This window comes from Lynx rufus, unplaced genomic scaffold (genome assembly GCF_022079265.1).
Source record: "Lynx rufus isolate CCGP_SWC_20201006 ecotype Redwood Valley unplaced genomic scaffold, mLynRuf1.p SCAF_5, whole genome shotgun sequence".
In the NCBI taxonomy this organism is placed as follows: Eukaryota; Metazoa; Chordata; class Mammalia; order Carnivora; family Felidae; genus Lynx; species Lynx rufus.
In genome coordinates this window covers 16884825-16906639 of record NW_025814867.1, presented here as the reverse complement: position 1 = coordinate 16906639, position 21815 = coordinate 16884825, and the positions used below count along the sequence as shown (strand labels likewise).

Sequence of the window (21815 nt, the reverse complement as noted above, 5' to 3'; positions counted from 1 at the left end):
TGGAGCAGGAGCAGGCCTAAACTCAAGGACAAGGCAGGGAAAGGACTTTCCAGGCATAAGGAACAGCATGTGTAAAGGCCTGGAGGCAAAGGAGAACACTGTAGTCTAGAGAGCCTGGCTAAGTACGAATGCACAACGGACCCATGGGACTTTGAGGGACCAGCAGGCTCTAAACCATTTCGCTGATGATCTAAACCATTGTTTAGACACGGCAGGTTTGGGACGATACGCCATATCAGGTCTTATCCTCGAGTCGCCATGACTTTTCCATACAAGGACAGAATCCGTTTTGAGAGCTGGAACTTAAGCAGTATTTTCTCAATAAACTGTTAGTAAGCTTTTTGCACTGTCTGAGCAGGGTCTGTGGTGAGGAGAAGCAGAAGGGTTACATCCGATAAATGCCCACTATTTTACAGTCGTCAGGCTCTTGAAGACTTCAATGTAAATGCCTGACCGGCTTCCCTCTGCTCCCACATCCTCTGCGATTCCGTCCTTTTCACTTTGGATTCGGGACGTCACCACCTATAAAATAAGCAAGAAAGATTCCAGTGAGAAGATCCCAGAATGACCCTGGAAATTAAATTTACTTGGCAGAAGTGCCAACAAATTGTGGACAAGTATTTTTTTTCTTTTCTATTTTAGGTCCTCCTTAGCATCATGAAATAATATAAGTGGTTCATGATTATTGGTTTCTGTGAAAGGCTTTTGAATTATGTGATAGAGTTGCCATGGTGATGTCCGGTGTCGTCAACCCACGTGTTAGGACAGAGCTAAGACCCAGCTTTGTTGATGGTAAAATGTTGCGTGCCAAACTTTTTTTTTTTTTTAATTTTTTTTTTCAACGTTTATTTATTTTTGGGACAGAGAGAGACAGAGCATGAACGGATGAACGGGGGAGGGGCAGAGAGAGAGGGAGGCACAGAATCGGAAACAGGCTCCAGGCTCTGAGCCATCAGCCCAGAGCCTGACGCGGGGCTCGAACTCACGGACCGCGAGATCGTGACCTTGCTGAAGTCGGACGCTTAACCGACTGCGCCACCCAGGCACCCCTAGCATGCCAGACTTTTAAAAGACATTTAAAAATTTATGCTCCTCTACAAAGAGTTTAAGCGTATTTGAGCATGCTTTGGCTCTGTCTCCTTCTGCTTGCTTCCCCCCACCCTCACCCCTGCCTTTCAGTACGGATGAGGATCTTGAATTTGGGTCCAGATAAGATTTAGTAATTAATGTGCAAAGCACCTGGGGTCTGCTAACTCCTGGGCTATAGCTGAGGAGCTATTTTGGGGCATTTTCTCAGTTAAATATTTGAGAATTAGAAAACTTAAAATGTGTTGGCTTCTTGCCCAGTTATATTTAGAGTAATCCTGATAATAAATCGGTAACTATGGGTTTCACCATGGAAGGGCACAAAATAACTGACCCGAGTAATCTAGAAAACAGATGTCTTTAGTTGGTTTAAAGTGAATTCTCAGGACCAGATTTAAAGAAAGCTATGTGGAGCTCGGTGAAATCATCCATTGCAGACGTTTTTTTTTTTTTTTTTTTCCTGTCTGAGGGTTTTTCTCCCTACCGTATCTCAACTCAAATTCTTGAGAAGAGCGGAAGTGGTCCCCAGGATACAGTCTTGATAAAAGTACCCAAGGAGATCCTGGGAGAAGCGTGACTGTGGTAGACTTGTAGAATTCGGTCTCATCCACAGTCTTGAAACCAACCTTAAGGTCAGCCACAGGAGAAGAGAGATTACCCAAGGCTTCCATGGGTAATCTCGGGTGGTAATCTTCCACGTCCTCATGAAGGAAAAACACGGGGAGCCTTTGCTACAGAGGGGATTCAAGAGCCAGGACCGGCTACGTAATTTGCAGGACCCAACACAAAATGAACATGCTGGCCTCTCGTTCAAAAGTTATTGAGAATTTCAAGACCGTGACAGAGCAGCAAACGGAGCGCGAGGCCTTTCCAAGTACCAGGCTCTGTGTGCGCCCAGGTCACGTGCCTGCGAAGCTGGCCCTGCCCACATCAGATCCCTCTACTTTTTGAAAACGGCCAGTTTAACTAGTAGTGCGTACCTGCCTTATGAAGTTCTCTCCCCCCAAATTTTGTTTTGAGATCATTGGTGCCAAAACCTGGTGGATTAGAATGGCGTTAGAATAATCAGACCCGTGGGATAGCTGGTCACTTAAAAAAGTTATTTTATCCAAGGTCATGTTTTAGAGATCTAAAAACACACATTTTCACCTAAATTAAAAGACGTTTTATCCATCTGATTAATCTCTCCTTACTGTTGGTTTCCAGTTTATATTACCTGGTAGCATTTCTTCCCTGGATCATGTTCCTCTAAAATAAAGGACACTGTGAACTGAATGCATTGGCTCGGTGCCCTTCCTGGGACATTGAAAACTTGGGAAATTTAGACCTTGATTGCGATGTCGTGAGTTCAGGTTCTTAGTTAAGAACACGGGCTGCCTATTCATTGGTATTCCTTCCCAGGGAGTTTTAATTAATTGGGGATTAAAAGGATTGAGAGCATTGGCCTGTGGGTCTCACAGGGGTTGAGCTCTCAGGGGCGCACCTGACAGTCCAGGAAAATGCCATCATCACACTCTTCCGGGATGACTGGTTCCCACAGAGATGTTGTTTTTGCCAAATCTGTAGTCCTTGCCTCTTTAGTACCAACCTTCTAGACCTGTCCCAAAATAAAGGCTTGCCTTGCTAACCCAGGGAAGAGTAAATGTGCCAAGGAAGCTTCTGGTCCAAGGGACTTGAAAGGAGACAGGCCTAAGCTATATGGTCACATTCTGAGCACAAGGACAGGAGACACTGTGCCAGTGAGCTGGCACGAGGCACTCGAATGATGGGCCTTCTAGAAGCCATGGCTGTTAAACATCAGAGCACTCAGCCTTCACTATTGTCATTCATTCATCTTTACTGAATTCCCAACAGTAGAACCTTATCCTGTTGGAAATTTTTTTTTTTTTTTAAAACAAACAAACAAAAAATAACTCTAAGCCTCTACCCCTTGGGACAACTCAGCTTTCTTGTTTGGAGTCTGAATCTTAACGTTGTTTTCCTCTTTGCGGTGCCGAGTGCGGCCCCCTCCCTAACTCACTGTGTTCTCTGAGTTACATTCATGCCCACCCTTCCCTGCTCAGGAGGAAACTCTGTTTGTCATCAAAATAGTAGGCTGTTTTTCTACTTTCTCCCTCCCTCTCACCCATTGTCTTTCAGTGGGGTGAAAAGGTCTTCACTTTTCTCTTTCTCCCCCACAAATCTTGCTATTAATAACTCTTCAGACGTTGTCACGCATGGACTTCCACTCGCTCCGGAGGGTGTTTTTTGTTTGTTTAAGGCAACGTGTTTCCTGGTCTGAAAACCGTGTTTCCCAAAGTAGCTGTGATGGGATTATTCCATACTCACCTCCCACTGGCCGAATCTGCTTCTGGCTGGAAATGGGAATCTCAGCTCTGTGCTGGCCCCAGGCTACACCTCCTCGGGTCCCTGCCTTGCTGGCCGGGGAGGATGACAGCCTGGGTCAGCCACCTGGTTGCTTTTTGATTGAAATGGGGTTGAAATATTTTCCCTTCAGTGACCAACCGGAGAGGACTAAGTAACACTCCTCACGGTCTCTCACTTCTTTCTCTCTGGAAGGAGAAATTACCCTGTTGAACTTTGCATGGGATAGAAATTAACTCTGCGAAAGCCCAGTGCAAACAGATGCGCTTCCCATATTACTTTTGGGGTGGATTTCTCCTGATCCACTGCTTCTCATGACTAATGTAGTGCCAAGTTGCCCAGTTTTTTTAAATAAACAAGTTTTTACTCTGCACCTTGCTTCAATCACAACGCGTTCCGCGCACGTTAAACCTGATGTAAATGGCTCTGAGGCTAAAAAGCTACTTCCCTTCACAACACCGCGGTATGAATTCTCACAAGTAGCTTTATGTTAAACGTGGGCCAGATTGCCCTGCTGTTCAGAAGTCAAGGATTCTTTGGGCTACATCCTTGACCGGACCTGAGGGCAGATTTAGGGTTTTATGTATTTGTATTCATGCCCAGAACTCACTATCTACTTTAGTATGGTTAAATTAATAGTGTAGTTAGATTAGTATGGTTAAAATAGCTCGGTTAAATTAAATTAATTCATTGAGTCGCAGCTTCCTGAACAATCTTGGCAGAATAGGGTTCTGACCCTAGCCTCCTCCTGCACAGAAGAACGAGTGCCTCCTCGGTAAATGCCTGGCATGGCTGTCAAGATCCTGCCCAGTCCAAACCAACCTCTTTCAGCTGTGCCTTATACACACACACACGCGCACACACACACACACACACACACACACCCATCATTTACGTCTCTGCCAGCCTGGCCCACTGGCCCTTCCCTGTATTTCCTCACCTGTGATTGCTCTAGCTGACCCAGAATGTTCCTTGGGGGAAAGCTCACCGTTTGAATCCTAGAGCGAGAATCCAGGGCTGACCCCCTTCTAACTCCTTTGCATTCCTATGGCTTCACCTCAGTAAATATGTTAAGTGTGCCTGCTCTCTGCCAGGCACTGTCCCGGGCACTTTTTCACTTTCTGCTTCTGTTAGACATTCTTATCACGCTGTGTGGTGGCGTGTGCCTTGGAGTGTTCACTTGATTTCATGTTCTTGATGAGTCGAGAAAGGGCAACAGCCCTGCCTTCCATATCCTTGTATGCCCCAGGAGAGCCTACCACATCCACTCCAGTTAACTGGCATTGGATGAATGAATCCGCAGAGGAATGAGTATATATAGAGGTGGCCTTTGGAAGCATGAGGATATCCACCCACAATAGCCTGTGTTGTTCAGAGGTTCAGAACCGTGTTCTGTCCTATTTGGGAATCTTTATTTTCAATACCAAATGTATATTGGAAACTGTCCAGAAGAGAGCTTTGGAAAGAAGAGGTCTCATCACTAACAAAAGCTACCATTCACTGGGCACTTGCTATGTGCTGGGCATTGGGTTAACACTTTGTATGTGTTCCCTAATTGGGTATACTCCGTAATGCCATGAAGCATAGGTGTTTTCATTATCCCCACCTTACAAATGAGGAAACAGGCCTTAGCACAACTCACTTAATGTCACAAGGATGGTAAGCAGCAGAGTCAGAGTTAAAATCCACAGGTACTCAAGCTAAAGCCCAGTTAATTTTTTTTTAATTTAAAGCAAATTTTTTTTTTGAATTTTAGAATGTGTGTGCGAGCAGGAGAAAGGGCAGAGGAAGCGAGAGAATCTCAAGTGGACTCCAAGCTCAGCATGGAGTCTGACATGGGACTCAATCCCATAAACATGGGGTCATGACGGGAGCCAAACTCAAGAGTCAGATGCTCAACCCGCTGAGCCACCCAAACGTCCCTGGAGCCCAATTCGTAATCACTAGGCTAGCATCTAAACCAAGAAAAATCACTCTTTCTGGGAGATGGTTGAGGGATCTCACGGTTTGTGGGTTCGAGCCCCGCGTCGGGCTCTGTGCTGACAGCTCAGAGCCTGGAGCCTGCTTCCGATTCTGTGTCTCCCTCTCTCTGCCCCTCCCCCTCTTGTGCTCTGTCTGTCTCTCAAAAATAAATGTTAAAAAAAAAAGGTTTTGAAAGCCAGAAGTTGAAACATGGTCCACGAAAGGAAAAAAAAAATTACAAGAATTAGAGCAATGATTTGAGAGTATTAGAGGAGAGAAGATGGTCCAACTTAATCTCCTATCAAAACATGAAGAAGGGAGTAAAATGAGCCACTTTTATCCATGGCCTTTATAGATTTGGGACCTACGACCAGTTTATCAAGGTAATTAGGAATTTTAGTATTTGGGTGTGGGAGAATGTTCTGGCTTAAAAGAGATGGTTTCCCTTTTGATTTAGGACTGTGTCTGTACTGTAGGTAACAGAGGATTAGGTAGAACACTGGTGCCTCATATCCCCAAGGGGAGACAGAAGTAATCTGAGTGGGCATTCTGTGATTATTCCTAAGACACTCTAATGCAACTGTGGCCTTCTCTACCATAGGAGTGGTTTTTTTTTTTCTTTTGGTTGGGTCCCAGTTCCTTGAGAGCAAGAATAGATGAGCGTGAGATAAGAAAGGTTGAAAACACTATGGTTAGAAAACACTTGACTCAGTTCGTGAGGCAGACCTGTCTTCTTGACTGAAGTAGCTAGAGTGTTAGGGATGCGTGGGTGGCTCAGTCACGTGGGCATTGGACTCTTGATTTCTGCTCAGGCCATGATCCACGGTTATGAGATGGAGCCCTGCATCGGGCTCTGTGCTGAGCGTGCAGCCTGCTTAAGATTCTCTCTCCCCCTGCCCCTTTGCCACTCGTGTGGGTGCACACACACACTCTCTGTCTCAAAAAAAAAAAAAAAATAGCTGTAGTGTTGTGTTACAAACAGTAGAAGTCATGATTAACCAACAGAAGTCATAAGAGAGATCGAGGTTAACCAGCAGAAGTTAGGATTAACAACAGAAATCATTACTAACCAACACGAATCATGGTTAACCAAGGGAAGCCTTGATGGCCTCACCTGATTACATCTCCAATTGGCGGATCTTCCGCTAACTTCTGAGCGATCTGGCTGTTCAACTACAGACAATATCATCCTCAAGGAATATACTAATATTGAAGAATATTTTATGGAAGTAAGGTATAATACATCCACGACTCTCACTCTATTTTTGCTTATAGCTGAGGACATCGTCATTCATTCGTTTGTTCATTTAACAGCCATTTATTAAGCTATCAATCATGTGCCAGGTCCTGTCCTAGTCCTGGGGACATTTGGCTAATAAGGCACCAATACGGTTTTATTCGGTATCGAAATACTGAAATACTTTCCTACCATTTGTAGAATAGCCATTGCCTTGAGTCTTTCCCTCACCCCACCCAAGTCCCCTGTCTTAGTTCTGGGGAAGAGACATTAAGTACTGACTTGAGGCCACGTTGGGGCCTACCAACCTGCCCACTCTAGTTCCAGGAAGCTGGCCCCCATGTTCCTGCCCTTCCTCTGTCAGGACATCCTAGATCTCAGCAAGGAAGATGTCACACTTGCTGGTGGTACTGGGACACCCAGTTGTAGAAATCTAGTATGCCCATTGGCTCCCTGAGGCTGTGACTGCTGGCCGTAGGCTGGCATTCCCCCGTGGCACCCATGTATCCTCTGAAGTCAACTGTACTATTGTCTGTTATTTTAAATACTGTAATTGAACAGGAATAACATAGAAGGGTAAGCAAGATACCAAGGTTACCTGGAAGAGGAAGCATTCCTATGTGCTTGGATCACTCGGGGAAGGCTTCCTGGATGAGGTGACCTAGCTCTTGAAGACTTGACAGCATTTTTGGGGGTTTACTGGGAAAAGGATGTTTCGGGAAAGTGAGAAAATTGTGATGCCAGTAACTCTAGACTAGTCCCCGCTAGATTACGGTTTTTGCCCACGCAGGTGGATGGCCTCTTCTTCCTTAGTCTTCCTTTTCCTTGGCCATTTTCTTTGCTTGCAGAAATTCCTTCATCTTCACTTTCAAGGCATCCCAATTTGTCACTCTCTGGTGCGATGGCACACTTGGGATCCCAGAAATGTACACCCTGAAAGGATCTGGGAAATAAGCCGCCCAGCCCCTCACTTAGAAGATGACAGAGCTTCGCCTCCTAGGGCTGTGAGTGGGTCAAGGCCACACAGTGATAATGAGGAGGCTGCAGTCCAGCACCTAGACCTCCTGTCCCGTGCCCTTCCTCTACTGCCTCCTACCTATCCCTACCCGCCCCAACCCCGGGCTGCTCCTCCAAATGGAACCAAATCCTTCCTTCCTTTCCTTTTTTTTTTTTTTTTCCCTTCTAAATTTATCTATTTATTTTGAGAGAGAGCTTGCACGCAGGGTGGGTAGGGGTGGGAAGGGCAGAGACAGAGGGAGAGCGAGAGAATCCCAAGCAGTCTCCACGCTGGCAGCCCAGAGCCCGACGTGGGGCTCTGGGGCTCGATCCCCAGAGACCATGAAATCATGAGCTGAACTGAAAACAGGCATGGGACGCTTAACTGACTGAACCACCCAGGTGCCCCTGAAATCCTTCCTTTTATATGCTCAACTTTTCAGTATTTTCTCCTCTAGGTATGTTTCTGCCCATCTACTGGCTTCAAGGACTATCACACTTTGAATTCAGTACTTCTAAACCCATTTTTACATGTGACAAGATTTGGGTTGCAGTTTTGTTTCTCCAAGTATGAGGCTTCCGATTTTAGGTTGGCACAGATTTGTGGCTTTAAGTCTCGCTGAATCACCGAATGAGAAACATTTTCTCTGAATTCCTCAGTGATAGTCTCAAGTCAGTGCTGATCTGTCTCAGGAAGTGATAAGGCCTGGAGCTTTAAGCCCCTAGCAGATCTCGTATCCAGGGAGAGCGAAATAACATCTGATTATTGTTTTGTTTGACTTTTGTGTTTTATTTGCCTTTTAATATTGACAAGCCAGTGCTGGCTTTCAAAGGAAGCCAGAGATTAAAGGTCTCCGTTTTAAGTAATGTTAGAATTTAGAGTCAGCCTAAGAAAAAACATTAAGCAGCTAAAATTTGGGTGGCACGGGGCACAGTGTCACACACATGCACACGCTAGGTCCTCAAAGCAGTCAACAAAACGAGGTTTAAATAATAATTCCCCACAACTACTGGGAGGAAAATTTGTAGAATGCAGGTATCACTCCGGCCTCAGGGGGGTTTTCTGTTTACCCAGTCCATGTATCAAAATACCTCCCAGCATCTATTTTAGTCAGCAAGTATTCCACCGTGGTGGAAATGATTTACTGAAAACTTAGACCTTCTCCTGATATCTAGCCAAAAATCTGATTTGGAAAACCGAGTCCTGTTTAGTTTCTGCCATCACTGTTACTGAACCACAATGGCTGGGCAAGTAGCGACAACATAAAGTTCTTCAGTTCTCTCTTCTTCTTTCATTTGAGCATCACGAGATTGTTTTGGTCCCCCTCTTGGTCACTCACTAAGCATCTGCTGAACTAAATACTTAGTTTTTAATAAATGGAGGAGGTCACCTTTGGCCACTTGCTTCACACATGCAGGAAAGACCAGATCTTCCATCGGGTCAGTGTTTCTTGGCAGGGGAGCAAGGAAGTTTCTGTAAATTGAGTTTGTACATCTGGCAGCCAAAAGTGTCCTGTAGGTATATTTTTTGCATAAAAAGATATGTTTGAGGTGACCGCTCTGCACAGATGCTATTAAAGGTTCAGAGTATTTGTAACCTGTTATTTTAGATTTGGGGCATATTTGTAGCTCCAGAGGTATAAAAATAAACTGCGTTTTCTTGGAAGATGTGTGTGTCTGGGATGTGACTGGAGTTGCAACCTTAAGCAAGATTTCCAGGCGTTTACAGTTGAACCATGCCAGTAAAAATATGTTTATTGAGACATTAAAATCCTAGGGTACCCACGTAAATATCCTAAACAACATGTGTTACACGAGCTTTCGTTGTTAATGTGCTTCAGCTTTAAATGTTTTTAGTTCTGGTTCCTGGAGTGTGAATGTGTTACAGGGAAAGTTGAACTCAGTGAGTCTTCTGTGCCATTAGCACATTTGGTGACGTGTCTCTTAGATCCAAGAGAATTGTTTCTGATGTGGGTAAAAGTCACATCACAGTTGTGAAGGCAAACCTCCCTGTTCGCAATACTCTTAGCAACATAGAGGTTTTTGTTGGGCGATCAGGAGAGAGAAAAGACAGCAGGTGTGTGCCCTTCACTCCCCGTTCATTCGTCTGCGTAGCAAGCATCCCTCGACTATCCATCGTCTACAAAACTGTGCGGTAAAAATGGTGAGGACAAAGAGGAAAAGGCGGTCACCATGGGCTCATGAGCCTACCGTCTGCTTTACTTCATCAGTATTTCACAGAAATCAGGATAAATTGCTTCTTTTGCCAAAATAGAATTTTCAGAAAGTTGAAAAGTAATAACTCTGTCAAATATTCAGTAAGCACGCATTTGAAGATTTATCGAACCCAGTCATGAGAGAAATGGTAGGATAACAAAACTGGTTCAAAGGGGGATTTGAGCAAAATGTCTAGGTAGGCAGGTTGATTGATTGATAGAGTGAAAAGAAAAGAGAATGCTGGAGTAAGACTTCAAAGTTAGGTACAATACTGGTTAATGTCCTCCAAGGCGATAAAACAGTACTCTTTGGTTCTATTTCAGCCAGACAGAAATCTTTACACCTATCCTTAACAAACATATTTGTAATTTATCTGTCTTCTACAGTCGTTACAGAGTCTGTGACCAATCGATAGTAAATAGTAAGTCAAACAAAGTTACATTTCCCAAGAGTGTTAGATGACTCTTAGGTAAGCTTGTCAAAAAGTCCACGTTGCAGGACAGTGCTGCCCGAGAGAACTTTCTGCCAGGATGAAAATCTTCCATATAAGTGCTGTCCACTAGCTATATGTAGCTATTGAGCATTTGAAATGTGGCTCCTGCAACTGAGGAATCGAATTTTAAATTTTATTTCATTTTTATTAATTTTGATTTAAATAGCTCCCTGTGATTAGTGGCTACCATGTTGGACAGCACAGCTCTCCTGTGCCATTAAATGGGCAGTCATTTTTATGCCTTGCTTCCAGTCTTGGATCATATTTGTCTAAACACTGTGTAAATTACATCATATTTGAAATATTGTAATGAGCTAAATATGTGGGGAAAAAATTGGAAGAGACTTTTTTTTTGAAAAGACCAAATTCTTCCATGAATCTTATTTCTTTTGCAAATGCGATGCCTTGTATATTGTGTTTCTTGATGGTAGGCTCACCTGAAATCATCTGGCCAGCAAGGGGGCCACTTATGAATTAAGCCTGTTTGGAGGGAACCCAGGTCTTGCGTTTTGTTTTTCAAGCGACTCAAGTTGGTACTAATTTCCCTTTAGCAAGACGCTAACCGTCATGTCTAGTTTTGATTAAAAAGGGGCTTTCTGATTGGAAACAAAGGGAGAGCTATTAATATGTCACAAGGATTTGAAGGCTTAAATAAGTTAACTTTTCTGCTGCCCTCCCTTCGTTACTCAGACCAAGCAATCAATGCATGGATAAGGCTGGCTTTGATCTCTCCCGAAACTTACCAGTTCTTTTTCTTACTCATCTTCTCCCTCGCTTGCAGGGGTTTTTCCGCAGAAGTATTCAGAAGAACATGATTTACACTTGTCACCGAGATAAGAACTGTGTTATTAATAAAGTCACCAGGAATCGATGCCAGTACTGCCGACTCCAGAAGTGCTTTGAAGTGGGAATGTCCAAAGAATGTAAGTGGAGTCTCAAAAACTTTTCTTTTTCCTTCTTTGGCTTACCTATATACAGGACTTGCTCAGCTTCCAGAATCAAGTTGTGGAGGGCATGGCATGCGGAATTCCCATATGACACCAAGGATAGATTGCCAAGGCTAGGTGTAAACAGAGGTGAGCTGAAAACAGAATAACCGTGGGGATTTTCAGATCAAGCCTGAGTGGCAGCTGGGGACAGGGCTGGAGCTGTGTGCTGCGGATGGCAGGTGTGTGTTTCAGAGCGGTCCCAACTCACTGTGTGTTGTCGTAGAGCCACCAGTGACTAGCACATCGCATTGCCACTTAGAGACGCCATTTCCCCGTCCTGACCGTGGGAACAGAGTTGTGCCCGTGTCCCTGAGAACAAAAGGAGACAAGAGGCATGAATATTAACAGTAGTAATAATTAGCCCTTTCTCAGAGGGAAGGGAGTGTAAACCTTTTGTTGTGGAAGAAATATTTAGAAACTTGGTGCGTTGGCATGTTTCCAAATTCGATTTAGCTTTTTTTTTGTCCCAGCCACCCTCCTCCGCCAAAGAATTCTGCGGGGTTTTTTTTTTTTTTTTTTTTAATGCGAAAGAGAACATTTTAATGAATTAAAAATGAGTGGTCCAAAAACATCTGATAATGGGGACTTGAAATGTACATCACTTAATACAGACAGCGTATATATACACCTCCAACATTTTCATCCTTACGTTTCTCTCTTTGGTGCTGTCACGTGAAGGGAACAAGGAAGCGACAACGGGCAAATGGCTTGGCTCAGGCAGGCCTAAGGATGGCACAGGGTTGTGTAGAAGGTGAAGCACTGAATGTGATGGCTGTTACTTTATTCATCCTGTTACTCGGGGATTTGGTGAAGGCGAAGTGTGAGTGAAGCACTGGGACAAAAAGCCAGGAACCTCAGCCATGATCTTGCAGCCTGGTTCGAAGGCTTATGTTCTAGATCCAGGGCTCTCGGACTTTGGAACTGGGAAATGTGGCCATTGGGTGGTGGGGAGACTGAGGACGGAAAGCCCCCAGGGCCAAGCAGCGCTGCTCAGCTGGCCGACTGGCTTTTTGCCTGGAACTGCTTCTAGGGAATGTTGCTTGGCTGCCCAGTAGCCATTCTGTCCCTTCACCTCTCTTAAATGTGCCTAGGGTTTAGCATGCTTTTCCGTTTCTTGGGTTTCCGTACTTGAGGAAAAACAGCAGGACGGGGAGCAATTCCGTTGACTCAAGCCAAGCATCCTATTCTGTGTCCCAGCCACCCGTCATATTCCATGTCACTGGTTCATGGTGGGAATCTGTGATGTAGGCCAGTCCAACGAGAATGAATTCAAAACTCATGCTCAGCCTCCACAAAAAATAAAAAGATAAATTAGACTTTATCAAAATAAAAAAGATGTCAGCTCTCCCACAGATACTATGGAATCAATGGAAAGACAAGTCACGTACTAGAAGAAATTACTTACAAATTGCACACCTGATTGAGGACTTGTATCTAAAATATACAAACCTCTTGGGGTGTCTGGGTAGCTCAGTCAGTTAAGCGGCTGACTTCAGCTCGGGTCATGATCTCGAGGTTCGCATGTTCGAGCCCCACGTCAGGCTCTGTGCTGACAGCTCGGAGCCTGGAGCCTGCTTCGGATTCTGTGTCTCCCCCTCTCTCTGCCCCTCCCCCGCTCACGCTCTTGTCTCTGTCTCAAAAATAACTATTTTTTAAAATATTAAAAAAATAAAACAAAATATACAAACCTCTGAAAACTCAGTAATAAGAAAGCAACACAATTAAAAAAAAACAAACTAGTGCCTTCAAAAATGCCAACATTATGAAAGGCAAAGACAGACTGAAAAACTGTTCCAGATTAAAAGAGACATGCCAGCTACATGCAATGCATAATCCAGATCGGATTCTTGGTCAGAGGGAAATAGTTCTAAAGGACATTATTGGGACAGTGAGTGAAATTTGAATACGGATTATAGATTATAGCGCTGTAATATACTGTTCTATATTATTACTTATGAAGAATTGTGAATCTAGACGAAGGGGGTACAGGAGGTCTTTGTACTATTCTTGCAACTTTGGAGCAAACTTGAAATTTTACCAAAATAAAATTACCCAAATAGGACAAAAGACTCCAGCTTAAAATATTAAGACAGAAGTGCCCTCCTTTCCGACGTATGTGGACAAGGAAGCAGGTAGCCACAAGTGCCCCTCGTAGCTGTCCTCCAACTCGAGGACAAAGAAGGCACTGTGGATAGAAGAGTGGAAAGACAGACAGAAACTGGGCCCTGAAGAGCTGGACTGATCGCTAAACCAACTGCCTCCAGCAAGTTTTGTTATATTTGCCAAGAGGTGCCGTTAAGGCAGTTGAGGTTGGCGTCTTTGTCATATTTTAGGGTCCTGATGAGCAAGAATGGACTGGGTCATCGGATAGGGTAGCGTCCTCCCATACCTCCTGGGAAGGTCTTTTTCCCCTGGAAACTTCTATCTGTGGATGATGGGTCAGTTGACCACATTTCAGCCAGTTCTCTTTGCTCCCTCCAAACTTTAGAGCTATTGAATTACTTAAAATCAATGAATATGGAGATATAGAGCTAATACTAACTTAGCTCGGGCCCCAGACCCTACCGCTGAAAAGCACAACGTTGCCCTGTAATAGCCAGATTTTTTTATATGTGTAAGTGAGACTCGCAGAATGATCCCCTGACACTCCATTTTTGGTCTCACATTCTGTAGACATGGATGTCAGTCACGCTGCAGTTCTGTGGGAGAATTTTAGTCTAGGCTGAAATTATAAATGAGTAAGCCAGATGTGGACTCAGGGTAAATCAGTACTTTTGCATTTATTTTGTGTGGGCTGGAGACCCATTTCCTGCTTACATTACTTAAAACCCATATCCTGCTGCTCTGTAAAAACTGGCAGCTCGGTTGCCAATTAAAAAAAAAAATAATGTTTACACCCACAGGAAAACTCTAGTTTCAACCCTCAAGGAACTTATCACCTTAATTAGATTTAAAAATATATAAATGAGAAGAAAATGGGATCATTATGCCCAAGTATACAAAAATAAATATATTTTCCTTCGAAGGAAATTGAAGGGGAAGGAATAAACGCTTGGAATAGAGAGACTTAGGGTCTAATAGAATATTTTTTAAGCTGAAACAGAAAGAAGCAGGAAAATATGAGAATCGGTAACCGGTTATACCAAGATATTCGCAACCGAAATGAACCCAAGAATAATAGAGACTCCTAGAATGTTAGAACTGAAAAGGGATCTTAGAGATTGATTTTCACTCACCTCTCTCATTTGACATACAAGCACACTGGGACCCAGAAAGGTGAAACGGTTTTCCCAGCAATCCCCAACTGGCTCAAGACAGAACGAAGACTACAGTTCAAGCCTTTCCTCTTCTGGCCGTGCTTTCTCTGTGGTACCAAGCTGCCTAAGATTTGCATTCAATTCTTGCCATAGGTCATGACGATTCATTAGTATGTGTCAGAACTCTTCGGGTGCAAGCGACAGAAAACTCAGCTCAAACTTGGCATAAGCTTAAAAAATCGGCACATGCAATTGGACAGTCCGGAGTAACACGACCGCATGCAAGGGCTCGAGGTCGTTTTGGGGGCGTGGCTCCTCGTTGTCTCCCATAGATGGTTTTGTTTGTTTGTTTGTTTTTGTTTTTTTACCCTGTTGGTTTGGTTTTCTGGAAGATTTTACATATGGCTACTCAAGATGGCCACCAACCTGACAGAGAGGTGCGGGTCCCCATCATTTCATGAGTGCCCAGGAACTGGTTCTCATTGGCCTAACTCGGATCACGTGCCCTTGTATAACTGTCTCACCTCGGGGGTGATGGAGGGGTAGACCGCCGTAACTGGCTAGGTCTCCGTCATGTGCCAATCTCAGGAGCCGGGCCTCGAGGTCTACCCCACCCAAACCACATGGGGCAGGAGTGTGGGAGGAAAGAATCCCTATGTAGCTAATCAGAAAGACCTGAGGCAAAAATTTACAATGTCCCCACCAAGGCCTATCCCGTCCCACGGTGCTGTTCCCGGTATGTTCTTATTCTTTGTGCTGTTGAAGGAAAGAAAGAAACCTGAAAATCCTATTACAGTAATAGCTAACATAGGCAAGGTGTTTTCTGTTCGCCGGGGACTTCTTAACCATTTTTAATACTTTGTCCCATTCAAGCCTAACAATAGCCGTATGAGAAAGATGAGTTACAATCCCATTCTTCCCCTTTTTTTTAGGCAGATGTGGAAACTTAGGTGCAGAGAGGTTAATTAATTTAGAGTAACGCATTTAGTAAGGGCCAGTGCTGGGATTTGGATCCCGATAGTAATATATACTACATTCCATAAAAAGCACCTCTGACTTCCCTTTTTGACTCGACTCTATTCCAAGTGGTTAATTAAACAATAATCACACTCCTTGTTGTGTATTAGAGACGTACCCCCTAGAAAGCCGTGTGCAAATTTAATTTTTATAGCCCAAATTTGGTTTTAAATGTATAAGGGGATTTACTAGTAAAAGAAATCCTTGGGTGTGGGGGATCAGGAAAGCAGGATTATTTCTTCGCTCTTCTGTTCTGTAAGTGCTGGTGGGTATACCTTATATTTGCCGAGGGCTTTGTAAAGCTAAGGGAGCCTTTCTGCAGAGAAATAGCTATTTGTCAAAGCATGAGATTCGAAAGCGGTAGCAGCAAGTGAAAAAAATCGATTTTCAGCAGCATTCTGGAAGTGGTACAAAAATTTATGAAGAACTTGGGGAGGAGGCAAAGGAAGCAAAATGTCTCAAAGTTGAGTGATGAGCTTCTGCTGGTGGGGTGGGAGGCTTGAAATGATGTCCACAAAGGAAAGTATGTGGCCCTAAAATAAGAAATAAAAAAGAATGAATGAAGACATAAAATGTGGGACCGTGAAAGAGATGTCCCGACAAGCTTATGATACAGATAAACCACTAATTGTCCATGATGGGGAAGGGGAAGATTTAAGACGATGCCACTGAGAGACCGTAGGAGTAGAGAAAGCCTGGCCATATGCATTTGGCCAGCTACAGGCATCCAAATGCATCGCTGAAATCCTTAAGCCAGGGGTCAGCAAACTCTCTGGCAAGGGTCAAATAGAAAATACTTTTGGCTTTGTGGGCCATGTGGTCTCTGTAGGAGCCCCAGAAAGTACATAAACAAAGATTGGTTGTGTTCCAATAAAACTTTATTTACAGGAACAGTAGACAACTGGGTTTGGCCCAAAGGCCATACTTTGCCTACTTCCGCTTTAGGTGGCTCACCCGGTGGTCCCATATGCCACTGTGGCTGCTCCATGAGCTCACGCTCAGCTCATCTCCCAGGGACAGTTTTTCCTCTCCTACCAACAGACACCCGCGGCCATGCGGCCGCCATCCTGGGCCATGCGGACCCGCGAGCCTCACGGCTCCATGTTTCTGTAGAGGCCGTGCCCTGGACTGGAGTTTTAGGAGCCAGCAGAAATGTCTTTTCTTCTGAGAAGACTCCCTGAGCCCTACCCCACATTCTACACAATTCATTCTGCCCCATATTTCTATAGAGCTTTGAACATGCCTCCGTGAACTGGCAACCTATTATAGTGTGATTCTTCGCACAGCATGGGCTCCCTAGCTTGATTATAACCTCCTAAAAGGCAAGGCAAGCATCATGTCTTCCTCACTTAGTAGCCCTGGAAGTTAGCATGATCGTTTGGTCAATGAAGTTAGATTAATGAAGTGATTAAGTGTGGTTTGCTTATCTATCTATCTATGTATTTATTTATTTAGATTGTAAGTAAGCTCTCTGCCAAATGTGGGGCTTGAACTCATGACTCTGAGATCATGAGTCACATGCTCCACCAACTGAGCCATCCAGGTGTCCCGAAATGTGGCTATTTTAATTTTTTTAATTTTTTAAAGTTTATTTATTTATTTTTGAGAGAGCACAAGCAGGGAAGGGACAAAAAGAGAGTGGAGACACAGAACCCAAAGCAGGCCCCATTCTCTGAGCTGTCAGCACAGAGCCCGACTCAGGGCCAGAACCCACGAACCGTGAGATCATGACCTGAGCTGAAATCAGACGTTCGACTGACTGAGCCACCCAGGTGTCCCCTAAATGTGGCTATTTTAAAAGACAACCAAATCTGACATCTCCCTAGCTTCACTTCCTGAAAAGTTGCCAGGCACAAAACAGTTCTGGGCATGCCTCTATTGAACTCTAAGGCACTCATTTCTCTGCTGCGGGCCCAGAACAAGTTATTCAGCTTCTCTCGGCTTGTGTTTTCTACCTGAGTAAGAGAGCCTTTAGTGTTGACTGACAGCCTGGGCATGATGTGAGAACCGATGCTTTTAATCCTGTTTAGACAACAGTGTTTCTACAATGAGCTTCCTCTTGTCAGTTCTCTCCCTGGAGGACATTAGATCTTCTTGTGGATTTGCTATGGAAAATGGTGGGCATCTTGTGTCACTGTGCATGGCAAAAGTCCAAAAGGGTGCAGAGGCTAACATGGGTAAGTGGTGGGATTTGGGGCTCACCTGGCCAGTCCTTGGCTGTCAGGTTGCTCACTGACAAAAAAGGGGGATCCAAGGATTAGCTAGACATTGGGGTCAGGAGGCCAATAGGAAAATGAAAGATAAAAAGCAGATCAGAAGCAAGACTCATGTGCCATGATAAAGGGGAAGTTGTGGGCTTTGGATGCCTCTGACATTTGCCCAGGTTTCCCTGGGTCTCTGGCCTTAGAGATGGGATGCCTTTGCCCCATGTGTGTAACAGAAAAACCACGGAGGTTACTGTGGCTGTCACCCCCATTCTGTTTCTTTTCTTTCTGAAAATCACTGGCCATTAATTTATAAAGGAACCTCTTCAAATTGCCTTTGAACTTATGTTTATGTGGGCCGTGCTTTTGAGTGGTGGGCAAAACATGCCTTTGATTTTGTTTGAGAATGTGGTTTAGTGTTAATTTCACGGCATTTTTTTCCTCTGACAGTTGCCTAAGTATATTTGTAGAATAAAGCGATTGAATAATCTCTGAATTTAGGAGTCCCTAAGTGCTCATTGACACCTTCTCATTTGGGGCATATTGAGCTTAAAAACAGCTTTTTATGAAGTCTCTAAATTCTGATTTATACTTTGGACATGAATGTCCCCATGGGTCGATTGGATAGAATGAATATGCTTTGCACGGACACTTTGATACTTCCACGAGAGGTTTTTGTTGTTCTGTGTTTCATTTCCCCTTTACTGTTAAACTTACATTAAAACAAACCTTTTGGATTAAAGGCACTTAACCTCAGTTAAAATCACTTTTGTTGATGCACAAATTATATCGATGTGCTCATTGGTTCTACGGCTGGATTTTACTGGCTTTATAACGAGGAAATTCGTATTGTAGGTTGCCTTGTGTACTTGGGAAATTACATAAAAATCATCATCAGAGCACTTAGCGTCTTTCTAATTTTAGTTTATTTCTTCATTTGTTCCCATGTTACGTCCTAGCCTGTTACTGCGTTCCCAAGGTTCGGCATGATCTTTTTGTTCTTCTCAACAGAGAGGTGGCATTAACCCCCACCTTTCCTTTCACCCCGCCACACACAAATCCCCAAAGAGCTCCCCAAAAGTAAATGAAAGGCTGGAAACTTTATATTTTTGTATCTAAAAATGTCACGGAAGCTGGAAAGTAAAAATGTGCTGTCCCTTTCCACTTGCCAAATGTTAAGGTTTTCCTGCATCTGTTTGGGAGTTAAAAAAAAAAAAACAAAAACAAATTCCGTTTGGGCACTGGCAGCCCAGTGATGTCAGTGCCACTGTGGGACTTCAAGCCCATTAACACTCCGACTGCAAAGGAAGTATTAAAATTCCTTCAGCTTTACTAACACATTTCTCCCTGCAGCCTGTCTCCTGGTAAAGGGGCGCTCAGCACATTCTCACCTTAGAAAAAGGAGAACTTTCCATGACACCGTAGGACAGAGCAGAGCAAAGGAACAGAGGGCTTTGAAGGTAGCCTGAGCTGGGTTCAAATCTGACCCCACCCTCGAGCTGCCTCATCTTTGGCAAGAGGTATAATTTTGTCCTACGTGCAACTGACTGACTGCTGGCTGACGACAACGTGGGGCAACCTTGCTGGATTGTTTCGTGCATTGGACCTTATGAGGGTGGTGCATTTAGCACCCTGCTTGGCCCACGGCAGACCCTGAATAATGATAGCTGTTCTCTCGGGGTTCTTCTGCTGGCGGCACCCAGGCTCTGCTCTGGGCCCTGGTTGCTGCTGCCACTGTAATAACTTTTTACTGCTTTTTACTGTAATAACTACACAGCCCTGCTCCTCCTTCAGGAGAAAAGTGAAGGGCACAGGCTCTACTCGTTTTGAATTGTTTATGACGCCACAGTGTAGATATACAGCCCCAAATATTATGTCACAGCATTAAAAATCAAGCTTGTAAGCATAGTTTCTAAAATAAATACCCGCCTTCCTCAGCTACTGTAAACTGGGAGGCAGATGGCTCATTTGCCCGGAGATGCTGGGACGTGTGTAATCAGAGAACGGGATGGGATCCTGGTATCGTGGAACCCAACTCCATGGGGAAAACCGAACTGGGGTGTTAGAAAGGGCGCCTGGGCCCCTCCTTGCGTCCATCAGCTCAAGGTGAGGCCATCGGGGTCTCCCGGGCAGTGTCCGGTTCGCCCCAGATCACCAGAGAAGCAAAGTCTCTTTCACTCCCTGCTTCCTCCTTTGTTTGCCCCTGTGGCACCTGCCATCTCTCCCCGACGTTTATTTGGGACCCTGTGGCCCACCCTTCCTGAGTCCATCTCGCTTCACACAACCAAATCTTACCCGCTGGCCTGTTCCTCAGCACTGCTTTTGCTGTTAGCCATATGGCAGGAGGACTGCAGAGAACATGGGTGATAATATGACAGTTGATGGTCACAAAGCCCTTTACCAACGGCAAAGTCTCCCAGGACTTTGAGTCATCTCCTGTGGCAGGCAGGAAGGGACTAATGCTCGGGTCCTCAGTGTCCTGACGTTCAGAGACACGAAGAAACCTGCCTGCAGTCTCACTGGCGGCTTCAACCCGTGGGTCCTAAACCCAGCTCCTAGTATCTTTTCAACCACGCTTTGCTTCTCTAACGATGCAGTTCTTGTGCGCATTTAACACTACACCGTTTCAGTACCTTCACCCCCTTGTGCTCCCAAATCACATTTTCGGGCATTTACGTATGATTTAATTTAATGCATGTACTGGTTTAATACAGTATTTTCCCTAGAGTAAATGCCGCAGGCAGCGTCCGAAACCTAATTTCGGGAAGTACTAAACTTAGTACGCAGTAATACCAAATCGTACAGTGATAAAGTCATTCCCTTTTCAGTAGTCACCCCATCTATTTATTACTAATGGGAAAACCTCAGTTTGATGCCGGTCCATCCGTAATTAGTACCTCTTGAACGTTTGCTACTCCCTCTTTTTAATGGAGACAAGACAGGCAACCAGCCATCCTAACCTAGTTAGGACGAAGTGCTGTTTATTTCAGAGGAATGCAAGCTTTCTGAATGACCAGACGCTACATATCTTAAGCTCTGCAGACGATTCACTGATTGTTGCAACTCTTTGACTCTCCCATTGCCGCATGAAAGCCTCATGAACGAGCATGGCTGTGTTCCGATTTATGTCAAACGATACTGCTGTCATCTTTATAGTCATAATATAAAAATCTCTAAATTTTATTTAGGCAAAAAAAATCAATTTAGAAAGAGTATAGTGGCCTCTAATGTGAGATATCATCAAGGTAGGACAGGAAGGGCAGAAGTTAGAGAAACTCTGGTTTTATCTGTTAGTTGGTCAGGTGTTCTTGCATCTTGACAGGAATAGAACAGATTCTGGGGGAGCCTCAGCCCCTTCCAGAGCCCCCTGTATTGCTACGGTTGTTGGTGAGTAGACCATTGACCTGCCTTTGTCTTGCTGAGGTCCCCTCTGCCCTTCCCCCATCCTGAGCTGTGCACAACTCAAGGATGGGCCGCTGGGTCTTGCTTTTCTTGGATCCTTAGGGTTTAGTCCTGTCCTGATACAACAAAGGCCCAATGAGCGGGTGGATCTGTCCTGGAGGGATTTCAAGGGTCAGGTGAACTTCGGAGGGGCAATACGAGGAACAGGGGAGACCTCAGACTGCACTGTTTACTCCCCCTTCTGAAGAGCAGCAAGGTATTGTTGTGGCTTAAAACACAGACTTGATGGACAGCCTGGATTCTGATCCCAGCCCACTGCTCACGTAGCTCTGTGATCTTGGGCAGGTTATTTAGCATCTCTGTGCCTCCGGTTCCTTGTCTGTAGCACCGAGATGATAATAGTACCTACCTCACGTGGGTATTGTAAGGAGTAAATGAATTAATATATAGTAGGAACTAAAGGCATTTCTTAGCCAAGTGTTAGCTCTTGTCCCTCTTCGTCCTGCTATGATAACGACCCATTCTGGCCTCCAAAGATTGGATCATCAGTACCGTCTTAGTGACTGTGCAGAACAGCTGATGTTCCTTCTG

At 44.5% G+C, this 21815-nt stretch overlaps 1 protein-coding gene across 4 annotated transcripts in view; it reads left to right on the top strand.

Moving 5' to 3' along the window:
* The window catches only part of RARB (retinoic acid receptor beta), a 405968-nt gene that overhangs the window by 292893 nt on the left and 91260 nt on the right, over positions 1 to 21815 (top strand). For all 4 annotated transcript variants that reach the window (XM_047100373.1, XM_047100372.1, XM_047100375.1 and 1 more), the window contains one exon: positions 11137 to 11278. In XM_047100373.1, coding sequence (XP_046956329.1) covers positions 11137 to 11278 — 142 coding nt within the window. The remainder of the gene's footprint in view (positions 1 to 11136; positions 11279 to 21815) is intronic.